At 44.9% G+C, this 21,589-nt stretch overlaps 1 protein-coding gene across 2 annotated transcripts; it reads left to right on the top strand.

The window, feature by feature from the left end:
* Positions 1 to 11,090: 11,090 nt before the first annotated feature.
* Positions 11,091 to 20,902, top strand: LOC148513794 (uncharacterized). 2 transcript variants are annotated; one of them, XM_088481427.1, is made up of 5 exons: positions 11,091 to 12,449; positions 13,174 to 13,277; positions 13,431 to 13,536; positions 16,389 to 16,574; positions 20,240 to 20,902. In XM_088481427.1, the coding sequence occupies exons 1-5, from the start codon at positions 12,357 to 12,359 to the stop codon at positions 20,639 to 20,641; spliced, it is 891 nt and encodes a 296-aa protein (XP_088337553.1). In that variant the 5' UTR covers positions 11,091 to 12,356; the 3' UTR covers positions 20,642 to 20,902. The 2 variants fall into 2 exon arrangements, with proteins under 2 accessions (XP_088337553.1, XP_088337554.1); XM_088481428.1 differs by lacking the exon at positions 16,389 to 16,574.
* The last annotated feature ends 687 nt before the right edge of the window (positions 20,903 to 21,589 follow it).

Here is a 21,589-nt window from a genome sequence, read left to right as displayed (position 1 = left end):
ACGCTTGGCACTACTTTGTTGATGCACGTGCGGCTACTGCGCACACAATTCACAAACACAGAAAATAATTTTTTTTTAGGTTTGGACTGGAGTGTACTTTCGGGGGTTACAGCACCCTTAACGGTCAAGCCAGCCGGCCCTTTACTTATGACACAGGCGCACGCTTGGCACTACTTTGTTGATGCACGTGCGGCTACTGCGCACACAATTCACAAACACAGAAAATAATTTTTTTTTTGGTTTGGACTGGAGTGTACTTTCGGGGGTTACAGCACCCTTAACGGTCAAGCCAGCCGGCCCTTTACTTATGACAAAGGCGCACGCTTGGCACTACTTTGTTGATGCACGTGCGGCTACTGCGCACACAATTCACAAACACAGAAAATAATTTTTTTTTGGTTTGGACTGGAGTGTACTTTCAGGGGTTACAGCACCCTTTAACGGTCAAGCCAGCCGGCCCTTTACTTATGACACAGGCGCACGCTTGGCACTACTTTGTTGATGCACGTGCGGCTACTGCGCACACAATTCACAAACACAGAAAATAATTTTTTTTTGGTTTGGACTGGAGTGTACTTTCGGGGGTTACAGCACCCTTTAACGGTCAAGCCAGCCGGCCCTTTACTTATGACACAGGCGCACTCTTGGCACTACTTTGTTGATGCACGTGCGGCTACTGCGCACACAATTCACAAACACAGAAAATAATTTTTTTTTAGGTTTGGACTGGAGTGTACTTTCGGGGGTTACAGCACCCTTAACGGTCAAGCCAGCCGGCCCTTTACTTATGACACAGGCGCACGCTTGGCACTACTTTGTTGATGCACGTGCGGCTACTGCGCACACAATTCACAAACACAGAAAATAATTTTTTTTTGGTTTGGACTGGAGTGTACTTTCGGAGGTTACAGCACCCTTTAACGGTCAAGCCAGCCGGCCCTTTACTTATGACACAGGCGCACGCTTGGCACTACTTTGTTGATGCACGTGCGGCTACTGCGCACACAATTCACAAACACAGAAAATAATTTTTTTTTAGGTTTGGACTGGAGTGTACTTTCGGGGGTTACAGCACCCTTAACGGTCAAGCCAGCCGGCCCTTTACTTATGACACAGGCGCACGCTTGGCACTACTTTGTTGATGCACGTGCGGCTACTGCGCACACAATTCACAAACACAGAAAATAATTTTTTTTTGGTTTGGACTGGAGTGTACTTTCGGGGGTTACAGCACCCTTAACGGTCAAGCCAGCCGGCCCTTTACTTATGACACAGGCGCACGCTTGGCACTACTTTGTTGATGCACGTGCGGCTACTGCGCACACAATTCACAAACACAGAAAATAATTTTTTTTTTGGTTTGGACTGGAGTGTACTTTCGGGGGTTACAGCACCCTTAACGGTCAAGCCAGCCGGCCCTTTACTTATGACACAGGCGCACGTTTGGCACTACTTTGTTGATGCACGTGCGGCTACTGCGCACACAATTCACAAACACAGAAAATAATTTTTTTTTTGGTTTGGACTGGAGTGTACTTTCGGGGGTTACAGCACCCTTAACGGTCAAGCCAGCCGGCCCTTTACTTATGACACAGGCGCACGTTTGGCACTACTTTGTTGATGCACGTGCGGCTACTGCGCACACAATTCACAAACACAGAAAATAATTTTTTTTTTGGTTTGGACTGGAGTGTACTTTCGGGGGTTACAGCACCCTTAACGGTCAAGCCAGCCGGCCCTTTACTTATGACACAGGCGCACGCTTGGCACTACTTTGTTGATGCACGTGCGGCTACTGCGCACACAATTCACAAACACAGAAAATAATTTTTTTTTTGGTTTGGACTGGAGTGTACTTTCGGGGGTTACAGCACCCTTAACGGTCAAGCCAGCCGGCCCTTTACTTATGACACAGGCGCACGCTTGGCACTACTTTGTTGATGCACGTGCGGCTACTGCGCACACAATTCACAAACACAGAAAATAATTTTTTTTTAGGTTTGGACTGGAGTGTACTTTCAGGGGTTACAGCACCCTTAACGGTCAAGCCAGCCGGCCCTTTACTTATGACACAGGCGCACGCTTGGCACTAATTTGTTGATGCACGTGCGGCTACTGCGCACACAATTCACAAACACAGAAAATAATTTTTTTTTGGTTTGGACTGGAGTGTACTTTCGGGGGTTACAGCACCCTTTAACGGTCAAGCCAGCTGGCCCTTTACTTATGACACAGGCGCACGCTTGGCACTACTTTGTTGATGCACGTGCGGCTACTGCGCACACAATTCACAAACACAGAAAATAATTTTTTTTTAGGTTTGGACTGGAGTGTACTTTCGGGGGTTACAGCACCCTTAACGGTCAAGCCAGCCGGCCCTTTACTTATGACACAGGCGCACGCTTGGCACTACTTTGTTGATGCACGTGCGGCTACTGCGCACACAATTCACAAACACAGAAAATAATTTTTTTTTTGGTTTGGACTGGAGTGTACTTTCGGGGGTTACAGCACCCTTAACGGTCAAGCCAGCCGTCCCTTTACTTATGACACAGGCGCACGCTTGGCACTACTTTGTTGATGCACGTGCGGCTACTGCGCACACAATTCACAAACACAGAAAATAATTTTTTTTGGGGTTTGGACTGGAGTGTACTTTCGGGGGTTACAGCACCCTTAACGGTCAAGCCAGCCGGCCCTTTACTTATGACACAGGCGCACGTTTGGCACTACTTTGTTGATGCACGTGCGGCTACTGCGCACACAATTCACAAACACAGAAAATAATTTTTTTTTTGGTTTGGACTGGAGTGTACTTTCGGGGGTTACAGCACCCTTAACGGTCAAGCCAGCCGGCCCTTTACTTATGACACAGGCGCACGTTTGGCACTACTTTGTTGATGCACGTGCGGCTACTGCGCACACAATTCACAAACACAGAAAATAATTTTTTTTTTGGTTTGGACTGGAGTGTACTTTCGGGGGTTACAGCACCCTTAACGATCAAGCCAGCCGGCCCTTTACTTATGACACAGGCGCACGCTTGGCACTACTTTGTTGATGCACGTGCGGCTACTGCGCACACAATTCACAAACACAGAAAATAATTTTTTTTTTGGTTTGGACTGGAGTGTACTTTCGGGGGTTACAGCACCCTTAACGGTCAAGCCAGCCGGCCCTTTACTTATGACACAGGCGCACGCTTGGCACTACTTTGTTGATGCACGTGCGGCTACTGCGCACACAATTCACAAACACAGAAAATAATTTTTTTTTGGTTTGGACTGGAGTGTACTTTCGGGGGTTACAGCACCCTTTAACGGTCAAGCCAGCCGGCCCTTTACTTATGACACAGGCGCACGCTTGGCACTACTTTGTTGATGCACGTGCGGCTACTGCGCACACAATTCACAAACACAGAAAATATATTATTTTTTTAGCACTTGGGGGGAGCACCCCTGATGGACAGAGCACCCCCTGGACAACACTACAGCACCCCTTTAGGACTGGGACACTGCACAGGACTTTGGAGTGGACACAGCCCCTATGGAGAACTGACTGCACAACACAGTCCAGCCAGCCCCTATGGACTTTGAAGTAGTGGACACAGCCCCTATTAACAACAGCAGCACAGCACAACACAGCCAGCCCCTATGGACTTTGAAGTAGTGGACAACAGCAGCACTACACTACACTACACTACACAGCACTAACTCCCACCCTCCCTCTTCACTGTCCACAGCCGAGTGAGAAAATGGCGCCGACGCGGGTACCTTATATAGGATCCAAAACCCGCGAGACTCGGAAGGCGGGATGATGACGTTTTGCCTCGATGTCAGATCCGAGTCAGGCGGGAAAAGTCGAGCCTGACTCGGATCGGACTCGGATCGGGGGGGCTCGGGGGGGTTCGGATTTCAGAAATCCGAACCCGCTCACCCCTACTTGTTTCCTCCTTTCTGAGGAACACAAATCACAGAATCTCCATTCTGACGATGATATGTACAAGAAATAAGAACTATCTAGTATAATATTAATGGGGGTATATTTTGAAAAGGTTTAATAAAACAATATTTACCAATTGCACAATACTATTCCTTATATTCTGTATAATGGATGCAATTCTTATTACCTATTTTTATTTCAAAAGTTCCTTGAGTTAATTTTATTATGTTAACAATAACATTTTTTTACCTAAACACTGTTGAAAGTCTACAAGCACACTATTGGTATTTACAATGTTCTTAATTTTCCCTTCAGTGTGTTATTAATGTTTATTTATGTTGTACAGTATCATGGGCTACCATGGCACCCACAGTCACATAGCACATGATGTAGTGATGAAGCTGTGACTGCTTTGTGACATCACAGACATGCTGAGAGCTGTTATCCTCTGGCAGAGGTGACACTCGCTCGTGTATAGAGCAGTTACTAAGAAGCAATAGGTGTATTCTTAATCAGAAAGTACAAAAGGTGTACTATATACTTAAAGCAAAGGTAGGTAGCTATTTATAGACAAAACAAATTTATAGACAAAACAAATATTTTATGTATGTCTATACAGTATATGTATATGTGTGTGTTTGTGTGTGTCTATATATTTATATATTGTGTGTATATATAAATATACATTATATATATATATATATATATATATAGTGTGTGTATGTGTATATGTATATATATATATATATATATATATATATATTAGGGGTGAGCGGGTTCGGATTTCTGAAATCCGAACCCCCCCGAGCCCCCCCGATCCGAGTCCGATCCGAGTCAGGCTAGACTTTTCCCGCCTGACTCGGATCTGAAATCGAGGCAAAACGTCATCATCCCGCCTTCCGAGTCTCGCGGGTTTTGGATCCTATATAAGGTACCCGCGTCGGCGCCATTTTCTCACTCGGCTGTGGACAGTGAAGAGGGAGGGTGGGAGTTAGGGCTGTGTAGTGTAGTGTAGTGTAGTGCTGCTGTTGTCCACTACTTCAAAGTCCATAGGGGCTGGCTGTGTTGTGCTGTGCTGCTGTTGTTAATAGGGGCTGTGTCCACTACTTCAAAGTCCATAGGGGCTGGCTGGACTGTGTTGTGCAGTCAGTTCTCCATAGGGGCTGTGTCCACTCCAAAGTCCTGTGCAGTGTCCCAGTCCTAAAGGGGTGCTGTAGTGTTGTCCAGGGGGTGCTCTGTCCATCAGGGGTGCTCCCCCCAAGTGCTAAAAAAATAATATATTTTCTGTGTTTGAGAATTGTGTGCGCAGTAGCCGCACGTGCATCAACAAAGTAGTGCCAAGCGTGCGCCTGTGTCATAAGTAAAGGGCCGGCTGGCTTGCAGTTAAAGGGTGCTGTAACCCCCAAAGTACACTCCAGTCCAAACCAAAAAAAAAATTATTTTCTGTGTTTGTGAATTGTGTGCGCAGTAGCCGCACGTGCATCAACAAAGTAGTGCCAAGCGTGCGCCTGTGTCATAAGTAAAGGGCCGGCTGGCTTGACCGTTAAAGGGTGCTGTAACCCCCGAAAGTCCACTCCAATCCAAACCAAAAAAAAATTATTTTCTGTGTTTGTGAATTGTGTGCGCAGTATCCGCACGTGCATCAACAAAGTAGTGCCAAGCGTGCGCCTGTGTCATAAGTAAAGGGCCGGCTGGCTTGACCGTTAAGGGTGCTGTAACCCCCGAAGGTACACTCCAGTCCAAACCAAAAAAAAAATTATTTTCTGTGTTTGTGAATTGTGTGCGCAGTAGCCGCACGTGCATCAACAAAGTAGTGCCAAGCGTGCGCCTGTGTCATAAGTAAAGGGCCGGCTGGCTTGACCGTTAAAGGGTGCTGTAACCCCCGAAAGTCCACTCCAATCCAAACCAAAAAAAAATTATTTTCTGTGTTTGTGAATTGTGTGCGCAGTATCCGCACGTGCATCAACAAAGTAGTGCCAAGCGTGCGCCTGTGTCATAAGTAAAGGGCCGGCTGGCTTGACCGTTAAGGGTGCTGTAACCCCCGAAGGTACACTCCAGTCCAAACCAAAAAAAAAATTATTTTCTGTGTTTGTGAATTGTGTGCGCAGTAGCCGCACGTGCATCAACAAAGTAGTGCCAAGCGTGCGCCTGTGTCATAAGTAAAGGGCCGGCTGGCTTGACCGTTAAGGGTGCTGTAACCCCCGAAAGTACACTCCAGTCCAAACCAAAAAAAAATTATTTTCTGTGTTTGTGAATTGTGTGCGCAGTAGCCGCACGTGCATCAACAAAGTAGTGCCAAGCGTGCGCCTGTGTCATAAGTAAAGGGCCGGCTGGCTTGACCGTTAAAGGGTTCTGTAACCCCCAAAGTACACTCCAAAACAAAAAAATATATATTTTCTGTGTTTGTGACTTGTGTGCACTGTGGCTGCACGTGCATCAACAAAGGAGCAGCGCCAAGCGTGCGCCTGTGTCCCATAAGTAAAGAGCCGGCTGGCTCATTTCTTAATTGGTGGTGTAACCCACAAAGTGCACTACTCTCCAGCAAAAATAAAAAAATATTTTCTGTGTTTGTGTGCGCTTTAGCCGCACGCATATATCAATATAACATAAATGGAGGACCAAACTTTCTACGATAAAAATAAAATAGGGAAAGATCAAGAACCACTTCCTCCTAGTGCTGTTGCTGCTGCTGGGAGTTGTTCATCATCCCAGAGAGGAAGTAGGAACATCACTACTTTTACTAAACAATTGACCCTCCAACAGTCCCTAGCGATGAGGATGAAGTACGACAGCAGTTATCCTGAAGCAAAACGTATAACTGAGGCCTTGACTGCTATGTTGGTGTTAGACGTGCGTCCGGTATCCGCCATTAGTGCAGTGGGATTTAGACAATTGATGGAGGTAGTGTGTCCTCGGTTCCAAATCCCGTCTAGATTCCACCAGCATCCTCAAAGCAGCAGCGACAAGCGTGCGTCTGTCTGTTAAAGGGTGGTGACACCCTCAAAGTGTGCTACACAAACAATTAAAATATTGTTCTTTTTTTTTCTGTCTTTGTGAAATGTGTGGGCTGTAGCCGCACCTGCATCCTTAAAGCAGCAGCGACAAGCTTGCGTCTGTCTGTTAAAGGGTGGTGACACCCTCAAAGTGTGCTACACAAACAATTAAAATATTGTTCTTTTTTTTTCTGTCTTTGTGAGTTGTGTGGGCTGTAGCCGCACTTGCATCCTCAAAGCAGCAGCGACAAGCGTGCGTCTGTCTGTTAAAGGGTGTTGTAACTCTCAAAGTGCTCCAAAAAATAAAATAAAAATTTTAATGTGTTTGTGACTTGTGTGCGATGTAGCCGCACTTGCATCCTCAAAGCAGCAGCGACAAGCGTGCGTCTGTCTGTTAAAGGGTGGTGACACCCTCAAAGTGTGCTACACAAACAATAAAAATATTCTTCTTTTTTCTGTCTTTGTGAATTGTGTGGGCTGTAGCCGCACCTGCATCCTTAAAGCAGCAGCGACAAGCGTGCGTCTGTCTGTTAAAGGGTGGTGACACCCTCAAAGTGTGCTACACAAACAATTAAAATATTGTTCTTTTTTTTTCGGTCTTTGTGAAACGTGTGGGCTGTAGCCGCACCTGCATCCTAAAAGCAGCAGCGACAAGCGTGCGTCTGTCTGTTAAAGGGTGGTGTAACTCTCAAAGTGCTCCAAAAAATAAAAAACTATTTTTTTAATGTGTTTGTGACTTGTGTGCGATGTAGCCGCACTTGCATCCTCAAAGCAGCAGCGACAAGCGTGCGTCTGTCTGTTAAAGGGTGGTGACACCCTCAAAGTGTGCTACACAAACAATAAAAATATTCTTCTTCTTTTTTCTGTCTTTGTGAATTGTGTGGGCTGTAGCCGCACCTGCATCCTTAAAGCAGCAGCGACAAGCGTGCGTCTGTCTGTTAAAGGGTGGTGACACCCTCAAAGTGTGCTACACAAACAATTAAAATATTGTTCTTTTTTTTTCGGTCTTTTTGAAATGTGTGGGCTGTAGCCGCACCTGCATCCTTAAAGCAGCAGCGACAAGCGTGCATCTGTCTGTTAAAGGGTGGTGTAACTCTCAAAGTGCTCCAAAAAATAAAAAACTATTTTTTTAATGTGTTTGTGACTTGTGTGCGATGTAGCTGCACTTGCATCCTCAAAGCAGCAGTGACAAGCGTGCGTCTGTCTGTTAAAGGGTGGTGACACCCTCAAAGTGCGCTCCACAAACAATAAAAATATTCTTTTTTTTTTTCTGTCTTTGTGAATTGTGTGGGCTGTAGCCGCACTTGCATCCTCAAAGCAGCAGCGACAAGCGTGCGTCTGTCTGTTAAAGGATTACATCGGTGACAGCATCCAAGTAGGCATGTCAGACAGTCCGTACCTGTACTGGCAGGAAAAAGAAGCAATTTGGAGGTCCCTTTACAAACTGTCTCTATTTTACCTGAGTTGCCCCCCCTCCAGTGTGTACTCCGAAAGAGTGTTTAGTGCAGCCGGGAACCTTGTCAGCGAAAGGCGTAGGAGGTTGCTTCCACAAAATGTGGAGAAGATGATGTTCAGAAAATGAATTATCAACTCTTCCAGGGAGACCAGCCTCCAGAACGTACAGAGGGACCTGTGGTTCCAGCAGGGACGAATTAATACTCTGTGAGGATGAGGATGTACACACTGAAGAGGGTGAGGAATCGGTGGATGAGGAGGATGAGGATGACATCTTGCCTCCGTAGAGCCAGTTTGTGCAGGGACACATTAATTGCCAGCTTGTTTTGTGGGGGCCCAAACGAACCAATCATTTCAGCCACAGTTGTGTGGCAGACCCTGGCGCTGAAATGATTGGTTTGTTAAAGTGTGCATGTCCTGTTTATACAATATAAGGGTGGGTGGGAGGGCCCAAGGACAATTCCATCTTGCACCTCTTTTTTTTCTTTGCATTATGTACAGTTTGGGGCCTAGTTTTTCAAACTGCCATCCTGTCTGCCACTGCAGTTTCACGCCTAGATGGGTCACGTGTTTGTGCCGCCCACTCGTGTCGCTTAGTATAGTCATCCAGCTACCTCGGTGCAACCTTTTGGACATAAAAACACTATTGTGAGGTGTGAGGTGTTCAGAATAGACTGGAAATGAGTGGAAATTAAGGTTATTGAGGTTAATAATAGCATAGGAGCAGAAAAACCTACAAATTCTGTGATTTTAGCTGTTTTTATGCTTTTTTTCAAAAAAATACAGATCCAAAACACAAAACCCAAAACACGGAAGGGTGGTTTTGGCAAAACCAATCCAGATCCAAAACACGAAGAAAGATCCAGATCCAAAACCAAAACACAAAACACGAAAAGTGGCCGGTGCACACCCCTAATATATATATATTTACTGTATATATATATATCATAGAGGCTCTGCATCACCATAATAACTAACAATAATAATAAACAGTGACGTTTTGGTTCGTGACTTGATCAATGCATTTAAGATTGCAGCCCCCATCAAGGGACCCCGACCTTATTGCAAGTCCCTACTCTATTGCTCAGAATTATAACATGGACATAGCCATCACATTAGTGTTAAACTCAAGGTATGCTATCTGGTTTAAAGCTCACAGCAACTTTGCTTGTAGATGTGAGACAGTCACCTAGCACACCTGTTGCAAAGCACCTAGGAAAACAGCTGAGACAAGCTAGATTAAACAAGTTAAAAGGGGTGAATGAGAAATGTGATCACAAAATGATTAATTAAAAAACGTTATCAAATAAACAAAAGCTCTAGTCATAGGTACTCACCATTCCTAGATTGACAGGGGTATTCAATATGGAGCGAAAAGTCAGTTTTTGCGATAATTTCGTACCGATGACGTCATTTTAGCTGGTTTTGGTTTTACACCGTATTCAATTTCAAAGACTTTTCGCAGGTTCAAAAAGTCTTTGAAAAAAAACGGGGATAACTTTTCACCACTGAATAGGTGGCGAGAAAAAGTACAGAATTGGGGTTTAGGGGTGCAGGCTTAACAAAAATAGCCTGCATCCCTGGGAATGTCATTTAAAAATAAACTGTGTCAAAAAAAGTTTAAAAAGAAAATAGGGACACCCCAAAAAAATTATTGAAAATTTGGGGTAAAAAAAAAAAAAAGGGAAAAAATTGTTTGAAAATAGGGAAATAGGTTCAGGGCTATTCGGCAAGTATGCGGCAGGTGTATTCTAGTATAGGCTATTAGCGGCAGGTGCATATTTGCAGAATTTTTAAATAAAGACTTTAGGGACTTAAAAATATGCTAGTACCCATTTTCATGTACTCCAAATTTGATGGGACCACTTAAAAAAGCGAAAAAAAAACCTAAGTGCTCTTCTGCAACACTTCTTCAATGCCGGGAAAAAAACACCTGCAGCCGCTATTTAAAACCCAGACTTTCATTTGCAGGCTACAACGGGGGTACCCATTGTGATCCCCCATGTTTTTACAGCTCTAGGGGGGTCCTACAATTTATTCCAGGTAAATTTCGTATTTTTTTGCAGATCCCACTTCGCAGGTTCCCGTTATCGCAGCTTTTATATTGAATACGGGGATAAAGCGGGCGCGCACCCGATACTTTATCCCAGGAAAATCTCCGATGTGGAGCGAAAAGTCCAGCACGGACTTTCCGCTTCCATATTGAATACCCCTCTTAGGGTGCAACATGGTGATGAAGCTGTGACTGCATTGTGACATCACAGACATGCTGAGAGCTGTCATCCTGTGGCAGAGGTGACACTCGCTCATTTGTAGAGCAGTAACTAAGAAGCAATAGGTGCATTCTTAATTAGAGAGTACAAAATGTGTACTATATACTTAAAGCAAAGGTAGGTAGCTATTTATGGACAAAACAAATGTTTAGCCAAAAATTTTATGTGAATGTCTGTACAGTATATATATATATATATATATATATATATATATATATATATATAATATATATATATATATATATATATATATATATATATGTGTGTGTGTGTATATCTTTCTATCTATCTGTCTGTCTATCTATACATATATACATAATATATACAATACATGGAATGCAGTCATTCAGAATGTCAACAACAGAATGTCGACATGGTCAAAAGGTTGACAGTGAAAATATCGACTTTCACGGTGTTGTCATGGACATAATGTAAACACGGTCATTATGCCGACATTGTGAGTGTCGACATTCACAATGTCAACAGTATATCATTGTTACGGTTAGGCTGCAGTTAGGGTTAGAGCTTAAATACTGTAAAAATGATATGTTGACATGCCGACTGTTAACATGACCATGTCGTCATATTGTATATCAACATAACGTTAATGTCATCATTCTCAATGATGACAGACCATGTGGACATCCTGGTGGACTGAATTACGGTCTGAATTGATCTGTGCACGTCCCTCACACTAACTGTGTTATGTTACACTCTGTAGTAAAAGTCCATCCCAGTGTGTGGAGCGCTTCTGTCAGACAGATGTGGCTGGTGCAGTGCGTGGAGCGGTTCTGTCAGACAGATGTGGCTGGTGCAGTGTGTGGAGCGCTTCTATCAGACAGATGTGGCTGGTGCAGTGTGTGGAGCGCTTCTGTCAGACAGATGTGGTCGGTGCAGTGTGTGGAGCGGTTCTGTCAGACAGATGTGGCTGGTGCAGTGTGTGGAGCGGTTCTGTCAGACAGATGTGACCGGTGCAGTGTGTGGAGCGCTTCTGTCAGACAGATGTGACCGGTGCAGTGTGTGGAGCGCTTCTGTCAGACAGATGTGGCCAGTGCAGTGTGTGGAGGGCTTCTGTCAGACAGATGCGGCTGGTGCAGTGTGTGGAGCGGTTCTGTCAGACAGATGTGACTGGTGCAGTGTGTGGAGCGGTTCTGTCAGACAGATGTGACTGGAGCAGTGTGTGGAGCGGTTCTGTCAGACAGATGTGACTGGTGCAGTGTGTGGAGCGCTTCTGTCAGACAGATGTGGCTGGTGCAGTGTGTGGAGCGCTTCTGTCAGACAGATGTGACTGGTGCAGTGTGTGGAGCACTTCTGTCAGACAGATGTGGCCGGTGCAGTGTGTGGAGCGGTTCTGTCAGACAGATATGGCCGGTGCAGTGTGTGGAGCGGTTCTGTCAGACAGATGTGGCCGGTGCAGTGTGTGGAGCGGTTCTGTCAGACAGATGTGACCGGTGCAATGTGTGGAGCGGTTCTGTCAGACAGATGTGGCCGGTGCAGTGTGTGGAGCGGTTCTGTCAGACAGATGTGGCCAGTGCAGTGTGTTGTGGATCTGGGAAATGCAGAAGGTGAATGCGGAGGCTGGAAGTACAGTATAATAACTCGGTAACGCTTTAATATAGACTTCTTTCCTGGTGCACAAAACTGATTGCGTTTATTTCATGGCAGCTCTGATCCAGCCATGGATACAGGGTAGATGGAGGTGATGGAGGACCCTACCCCAATGAGGGGGATGGGAGAACTGCGCCCCCTGTGCAGGGAAGACAAAAGTGGAGATGCCATGCTGGAGGTAAGTGCACGTTTCCCCACTTATGTGTACTTCATAGCCTACAGGCCAGGCAATGAAACTCTGCATACTGCAGCTGCTGTGTGGTCAGGGCATGCTTGCTTTTGTAGTTCAGCAGTGGGAGACCATAGTAGCCTAGCTTAACAGTGGAAACGACCAAAATTCTTTATTTGGGGTGTTCTGGATAAATAACAGGGGTTATCTCCAAGTGGGCAACTCTGTTAATTATCCTTAATGAATGGCTCAGTCATGTAACCTGGTTGTATCAAATTTCCTAAAAAGATCATGGAGCTTAGTTATTAAAGTAGTACAGTTAGATCACACGAGCTGTAACATATCAGCCAATCACTTCCTTACACTGCTATAAGGTGACCTCTCATTCCTGTCCCTACTTTGCTCTTTGCATCATGTTAGTAAATAATCCCTACTGCCTCCCATAAAGCTGTTGTATAAATATCTCGCAGCTGTAGCAGCATACTGCTGGCCATGTACTGCAGCCATTACCAGTTACTCACAAAGATTATATTATTATTTTACTCTGGTGATGGATTTACAGTACTCATTAGATGTGGGAACATCATTATCTGGGGTTGCTTCTGTAAATGTTTTATTCTGCAATCACACAGGTGTAAGACTTCCATAGGGTTGGTTGGCTGTAGAATTATGTTGGAGATTAGTGGTCATTGGGGAGTTCATACTGAGAATTTCCATCTCTCTTCTCTTACAGACTGATGAGTTGCAGATGCAACTGGCCCAGCTCCGTCAAGAGCACAGCCAAGAGGCAGAAAAGCTGTATACTGTGATATCTGTCCTTAGTGACCAACTTAAACGGTATTCTTTCCTGTTATGTAACAATGTGTATACTGTGGTAGAAACTCATTGTCTAGGTTTACATTTATAAAAACTTTTTTTTAAATGTAAAATTGCTCCCTATGCCACTGTCTAATCTTTAAGTCACCAATTGTCCTACACATTATTTCTTAGGCTGACTATGAGAAACGCTTTTCTAGAGAATATGGCTGTGCAACAGGATTGGGCAATGAAGGAGGCAGCTGGGAAGATCGAACAGGTCACTGAGAAGCACCATCAGGTCAGTGATACAGAAAATGATCCCATTCCTGCACACAGTATCAATATCCATTCAATGTTTCACTTCATTTTCATGATGAGACCTCTATCATGGACATACAACGAGTGGGTGTACAAACAACATTTTTATACACCTTAAAGACTAATTAGTCCAATCAGAGCTCACCTGACAGTAGTGAAGGACAAAACCACAAGGCACACATACAGGGGCTGGCTGGCAACTTTTAGCCTGGGGGGCAAGTCCAAGGCACTGGCCCATAAGTAACGGTGCATCCTTAAATGGAGGTGTTTGGTATAATAAAGCTTTATTTTACACGTTCACTTATGTATGTTAGCAGCGCTATTTTACACATACACTTATGTATGTTGGCAGCGCTATTTTACATGTACACTTATGTATGTTAGCAGCGCTATTTTACACATACACTTATGTATGTTAGCAGCGCTATTTTACACGTTCACTTATGTATGTTAGCAGCGCTATTTTACACGTTCACTTATGTATGTTAGCAGCGCTATTTTACACGTACACTTATGTATGTTAGCAGCGCTATTTTACACATACACTTATGTATGTTAGCAGCGCTATTTTACACGTACACTTATGTATAATAGTGCTACTAACATACATAAGTATAAGTGTAAAATAACGCTGGTTAAAGCACATTTGTCACTTAGCAGCACCGTGTACATATTCCCCAACGGTCAGTGTACAGTGAGAAATATTACATACAAGAACTCCCTCCCACCATATTTTTTTTTTCAAAAGAAAAATAAGAGCATAAAATCCATACTAAACATTCTTACCTTTATTTCTTCTTTGTTTTTTTTTAACTGGGGTCTTCTTCTTTGCTTCAGCTACTCTTCCCCTGCTTATTTTTCTCTCCACTTCCTTTCATTCTCAGGGTGCAGCCAAGGGTGGACTTTCCATGGCCCTGCCTATTTGGCAGTCCCATGTCCTACCAGGGGTGGGCTATAATAAGCTGCCCTATAGCTGCTGGTAAACTACACATCCCAGCATGCCTTGTCAGGAGTCTTGTATTCAAACTGTTGCAGGGCATGTTGGGATGTCTAGTCCCAAAGCTGAAGGGCCGCTTATTTATTTATTTTTAAATCACTAGTAATGGGAGCCTCTAATTAAAAATAAGGCTCCCATTTTTGAAATATAACACATCTTTATTTTGCACAAAATAAATCTGTTGGGTCGGGGGGAGGGGTGCTGGGTGACACGGCCAATAGCAGCAGGGTGGCCGTGTCACTCATACACTGACAAATTAACCGGCGCTGCTGATGCCCTGTGACCCCCATAGCTGCCCTGCGACCCCATAACCGGGCGGCCCCACCTTTCCTCCCCCTGCCGCCGCTGCGGCTCGTTGTGTACAGCCTATGCGCGACGCCGACGGGACGGCCGGGGTTGGTGCCTGCCTTAGGCAGCCTTGTTGAGCATTATGTACCTACAGGGCTTCCGTAGCCCTGTAGTACACACCACAATAGCAAGTGACCGCAGCTGCCTCCGACAGTCAAAATCGGAACGCAGCCGCGGCAGAAGCAGCCGAGCTGCACACTGATGACTGGTCCACCTCCACGGCCCTATGCAAGGAGGAGGTGGGCGGCCCACAATGCTTACTAATAGAGCGGCCCGGGGGGCACATGGCACCCTGCCCCCCGGCCCAGCCCACCACTGCATACAGAAATCACAACAGTCACAAACATACATGATATACTTAAGTAGTAAATATAAGGGATCAGCTATAGCCATAATAATAAAGTAATGTATATCAAAGAAAATGGATCCTGCAACTGGCTTACTCCTCCCCTGTGCTCCAGTATAATATCCACAAGGAATGACATAACCAACAGGATCACACTTATTTGCCTCGTGTTATCAAACACATATAACAGAAAAAAAAACAAATCCCATAGCCCCACATCAAGGAATACATAAGCAGGGCCACGCAATGCAGTCTGCAGGGTAATCATTGCAGGGAGGCACCGGGCTGGAGAGGCACCATCCTGTTGCTTGTTTTCTGAGCACCTTTATAGCTGTTCTTGTTGCGCTGCTAGCTGAGGCAGCCAGTACAGCAGTGTCATAGGTGGGCCTGGCAGGGAGAAACTAAGGGGTGGTCTGGGGGTGGACAGGGCAGTCAGACACTGATTACATTACCGGCCCCTGAGCAGGAGGAGCTAGTTCGTTGCCCCGCCTTGTTAAGTTGTTATAAGCAGCAACACTGCCAGTAATAGTATGTAGACCGGCAGTTTACACCCATGATGTACGTGATGACGTCATGCCACCCGTGCTCTCTGTGTGTGGTGTGCTATGCCCAAGAAACGGAGCAGTGGAGGACTTGCCTCAGCTGTGCACAGCAATGCTAGGAGGAGGACCCGCTGAGCAATGAGAGAAAGGGCGCAAATTTGTATTTTACATGGGGGCACCGAACACCCTAGCACCGGCCCTGTACATAAGGGCTGCAACACTTACATTGGAGTGACAAAGCAATCAGTGATTTTCCACATACGTAGAGGCATCAAAGTCTGAATATAACTTTAATTCTAATATATAAGCATCCTGCTTGATATAAGTATAATATAAACTTACCCGGTCAGTGGTGTCGGTGCTACATCTAGATCACGTTACACCTATTTCACCAAAGCCGTATGTAACAAACCTGCTTCAAGGGGAGTATAGTGAAATTGTCAGTATGAGTGTATTGATATAGATAGATATACAGTGGTGGATGTGGCACAGTGTACAGTGGCATGCTATGCCACCACTTCTGCCACTGATTTCATTGTATGGCCAAAATGACTGATTTGTGTGGTTTCCCTCCTCTTCTCTCTGTGTCTGAATTGCAGAATGACCCATCAACATCTTCCTATGCCCAAAACACCAGGACCCGGGATGGGTGGAGGGGCCTCTGGAACACAGTTCAGATTCTGTTCCAGAGAGCAGGCCGGATGTTCCGCAGACGCAGGATCATCTCTCCCAGGAGCCCCGGTACAGAAGGGAATGCCTCACCCCTCAGTGCAGAGCAGATGCAGGTAATTACAGACAGTAGCGGCTCCAGGCACGGGCAAGCCGGTCCGTCGCCCGTAGCGCTACTGTTTCCGGAGGGCGCAGGAAACGCCCACCTCCCTCCCAGTGCTATAGGACATATTTAAGCTCAGGGGGAGGGAGAGGAGGAGGGAAGGGGCGGCAACACAGGACGACGCTGGGCGCAGCACAGCCTAGCGCCGGCCCTGATTACAGATTTGCATGGACTCCCATGTTATGGTTTTGGCAAAACAACCTGAAGTGTTTTGTTTTTTTCGATTCCTTTAATATTGATAAAAACAGCTAAAATCAGGTAATTTGGACCTGCTTACATGCAATACAAAACCAGAGATCCGGTGTTTAGATCTGAGATCCGAACTTACAGGAAGACCTGAGCCAGGACCCGGTCCTACTTGGAACCCCAAAGTGGTCCAAGCTGGGACTTGGTTCAGCTCAGAACCCCAAAGTTTGGGCATTTTCGGTTTTCAGCAAAACAGAACCTAGTAATTATATATGAGGAGCTACTTGGACACAATTAATTTTGCAGTATTTATAGTATTAATACAATTATTAAGGTTTGATGGCATAAATTGTGCGTTGTTTTGCATTGTTAAAGTTGCATGTCTGCATGTATGTTATATAATGCATATAGTGGATTTAGTGACAATCATGAGCAATCAAGAGCTTACAATTATTTGCATGAGAACACTACCATGAATAAAAAATACTATAAAATGTGGTATTCATCATGTCTGTCCCAGCCCCCACATCACTTCCTCTGCTCCTCCACTGGCTTGTCCTCCATGTGTGGGACCTGTTAGAGTCCATCACATATTATTATTTTTCCTGCATATTCCGGAAGTAAGAAATTATTTATCAGAGAAATACATAGAGAAATTCTTGCATGGACACAGATAGTGATAAGAGCCGGAGCCTGCTAACAGGAAAAACGAAAGCGATAGCTCCTGCTATTACTCCACTTCTGGGTTTGGACCAGGCTGGCTAAATGTGCATGTGCAGACATCAGACCACACCTGTACAAGCATTACCGGAAAGAAATCCCTCAGATCCCTCTCTGTAAAATGTCTAATGCCCAGAGCTAGTCCCCATCACCACCCCACTCCTAAAGGAGGACTCACCCATAGATCCTGTGACCGGACGCCTTTCGTCTAGGCCGGCCCTGGTCACGGGTTAGCGCTTTTGGACTCCCACTCACCATAAGTGACTGCCTGTCACTGACTCCGCCCACTGCGCCGTGGGCATTTACTGAAGCTGCCACCACCAAGCTCCTTTCAGCGGCGCTTGGAACCGCTTTTTACGTACAATCAGGCTCCTACCTCGGCACCTGGAACCGCTTCTGCTGCATATGCGTTTGACTAGCTGCGGCCACACCCCCTGATTGGTGTCGGCTGATTCCTCCTGATCCCCCGCAATGGACCAGGTCTGCACGGTAGTTTGGCAGAGAGCTTGAACTTGGAGACGCTGAGCTCTTACCCAGAACAGCAGGAGAACGGAATAGCGTTTTGGCGCAATTCTGTTGGTCGCAGGGTACAGATGTAGTCGAAGTAATGGTAAGATGTTTATTGCTCAACGGTCTTTAAAAAGACCCGTCCCTTCGGATTGAAGGGGAATAATCAGTATACAGTACAAGATGTTACAGGAATCTTAACAGCAGTTTTTCTCCACAAAGGATTATCAAATATGGTCACATCCAGGGCTCACAGTCCCTCTTTTTATACCATTCTTACACACAACATCACAGGGTGGCAAATCCGCCCTGTGTTCCTCTCAAATAATCATGATTAATCAGAAAATATAATTTAATCACATATTACATTTCAAAGGAGTCACCCAATTTCCTCCTTTCTAATCTACCATCCAAACCTAAACATAAACTGATTTATCAGACATTTTAACTGTCTCCTAAAATGTTGATGTAACATTTCACAGGAAATAGTAAATAACCTTCATCCTTCCCAATGGAAGTATCTATCAGTTTGGCATTTCCAACCTTAACACATTCAGTGACCTCCAAAAGGAGTTTCTTAAAACAAACAAATTGTCTTTTCAAAGAAAGTGCTGTATGACACGATTCACACAGAAACCTTCCAGCCAAGCCTTTCTATTCATCAGACCTCCAGCAAAGGGAATGACAATTAGCATCTAGTTTCCTGCAGACACAGAGGCTGGTCATGTCATATACAAAAAGTGCATTTTAAACCCATTTTACATTTAAAATCATACATTTTAAATACATTCCCATTTCATGCCTATGCACATACCATTTTAAATAAGTTTTTATGTTTAAACACTCGGCGCTTAGCACAGAGTACACATTTACAGTGGGCGCATAGCGTCTTTTGTCCGTTTTAAAATGGCGCCGCAGCACGGGTGTTAACCTCTTCAGTGCCGCGGCCGCCATTATACACGTGGGGCCGGTCTCCGGCCACAGATCCCCTTACGTTAGACATTGGTGGTGACCGGAGCTCTCTGCTGTCACCACCATTTGGCACAGCAGAGTAGATAACAGACTATAAAGCATAGCATGGTAAGAACAGACTCTTTCCACGTGAAGTGGGACAGGTAATGTTGTGTGTGGGGGGGGGCACCTTGGGTCTGTTAATAAATCCACAGACCCAGGGATCCACGAGATCTGCCATTGCTATTCATTGAATTAAGTCAAGTAGCTGGAGATCCAGCTTCATTATCCATATCACTCAGTCAAAGCATGGGGTGGACCATGACCAGCTTCAGTATAATGAGACCTGATCACTTGTTCTCACAACTAATCCAGCTAAATCTTTCCTTGACTTAATGAAAGCTGACATTTCACTAATAATATACATTTACCATCACTGGTGCCCACAGCCACTAAGAAAGCCATTATGGAAACTAGCACCTATGAATGTTCTGGTGCACACAGGGGTGGTATCTGAGTACCCAGAACCCCACTAAACAGACTGTTTTTGTTTTACACACTGGCCAAAGGCCCTCGAACTGAGCCCTGCCCCCTCATGATATAATGCCTGAATTTGTGGGTCTATGGTGAGGAGGTGGGGCCAATATGACTAGATTCTATGAGAATTGAATTATTTAGGCCAGCCCTCTACCCCAATAGACTTGCAAATCCCTGCAATAAATCACAAGGAGGTTGGGCCTAATTGCTTGAAATGTCCACCCCTATCAGCAAACTGCAGTTAGTACTGTAAGTATAAATGTGTGTGTATGTAGAATATATAATATATACAGTATAGTCCACCTAAAAATCCTGTGTTTACCCTTAAATAAATTTATCTGCTCTGGCCAGTTGGTGGTTGCCAGTATTGGGACACTTCGTGGCTCTATGCAAATGGTGTTTAAGGAAAGTTGCAAATTCCTGGCTCTGGGCTGTATTAGTAATCACTGGTGCATCACGTTGCTATCTTTGGGTCTGAGGTAGTGGATGTAATAAAACACAAGACCAAAAACCCAGAAATATCACGATATTCATGTAAACTACAATAGGGCAATGTTTTATATATATATATATATATATATATTATACAGTAGAGGGATTATTAGTAATGATTGAATGGAGGTAAATTGTGCTTAATATGGCGGTAAATTAACTTTATATTCTATAGAAAAAAGTATCTTTATTGGCTATAATCTCAAAGTTTTTTATGACCTGCAGAACATCCAGAGGGAGCTGGCAGATTTGAATCTATTGCTAGAGAAGAGACACAATTCTGAGCTGGACGCTGCCATGAAAACGGCCGAATTAACATCAGGAATTGATGTAGAACATCTGAAAGAGGAACTGAAAAAGGAACAAGCTGAGACTGTGAGGCTATCAGAGTTGCTGGAGAACAACGAGAAAAAGGTGCAGGCTATGGAGGAGGAGCTGACAAAGGCCAAGGCAAATAAGAAACAGCAAAACAAACTACAAAAGCAATTCAGCAAATTGGTGGCCAAACTGAAGAATAAAGACAGCGAAATAGAAGGGTTACACCAGGAGATTGTGGAGCTCAGATCAAGACTGAAGAACGAAAGACCTACAGAGCCATCAGGCGGCATTTCCATTCCATCTAATTAAGCCGGCCACTTTCAATGAAGACAGCTCTGTATCCACATCAGCAGGTGCTGTCTATTTATAGAAGGAGATGCCAGTACTCTGAACAGCGGAAACCACCGGCAGGTATAAACACCGACCTCAGGAGGGATTAAAGGTGCAGTGGTCCATGCCAGCAGGCAGACCGACAGTACAAGCTGTTATTTCATTTCTAACAGCAAAGATCAGCCAGCGGGACTTCCATACAGACTCCCGCTAACCCCACTAAGCCACTAATTAAAGGCATTTCTACTCCCATTTCTCAGTGCTGCTTACAAAATATTTATTATTATTATTTTTATCATTATTATCCTTTATATGGCACCACAAGTGTTCCGCAACGCCTTACAAAGTACATAAATAAGTGAACAAGAAATCAGTGACAGTACAGTACAATGCAGGACATGGACATGGATTATATATACATTGCTGCATTAGCGACCATTACACTCAAATTAACAACAGGGCATAAGCAATCTAGTGATAGGTGCCCAGGTGCAGAGTGAAGAGTAGATGAAGGTCTAAGTAAGGAGAAGCACAATAGGGTAGAGGGCCCTGCTCGTTAAAGCTTACAATCTAATGAGGAGTGGCAAAGGAACATGTAACAGCAGGTTAGGGTGAGAGCTGGAAGGCTTTGATGAAGTAGTGGGTCTTGAGAGCCCATTTGAAGATTTGTAGAGAAGTGGAGAGTCTGATGGGGAGAGGGAGAGAGTTCCAGAGGTAGGGAACAACACGGGCAAAATCTTGGAGGCGGGAATGGGAGGAAGTAATCAGTCGCCAGTAGAGGCAGCATACATTTATTGAGCGATGAGGGCAGACAGCAGTGTGAAGGGAGAGTATGTCAAAGATATAAATGGGAGAGGAGTGGGTGAGGGCTTTATAAGTGAGTGTAAGAACCTTGAATTGGGTTCTGAAAGGGAAGGGGTGCCAGTG

Source organism: Taudactylus pleione, unplaced genomic scaffold, assembly GCF_031769625.1.
Source record: "Taudactylus pleione unplaced genomic scaffold, aTauple2 ptg000270l, whole genome shotgun sequence".
NCBI lineage: Eukaryota > Metazoa > Chordata > Amphibia > Anura > Myobatrachidae > Taudactylus > Taudactylus pleione.
This window is presented reverse-complemented; position numbering and strand designations above follow the sequence as displayed.

Excerpts from the sequence above, each read along its gene's own strand:
- LOC148513794 (XM_088481427.1), top strand. The coding sequence starts at position 12,357 with ATGGAGGTGATGGAGGACCCTACCCCAATGAGGGGGATGGGAGAACTG. Across the intron at positions 12,450-13,173 it reads GTGGAGATGCCATGCTGGAG|ACTGATGAGTTGCAGATGCA; the intron begins GTAAGTGCACGT and ends CTTCTCTTACAG. Across the intron at positions 13,537-16,388 it reads TCACTGAGAAGCACCATCAG|AATGACCCATCAACATCTTC; the intron begins GTCAGTGATACA and ends TCTGAATTGCAG.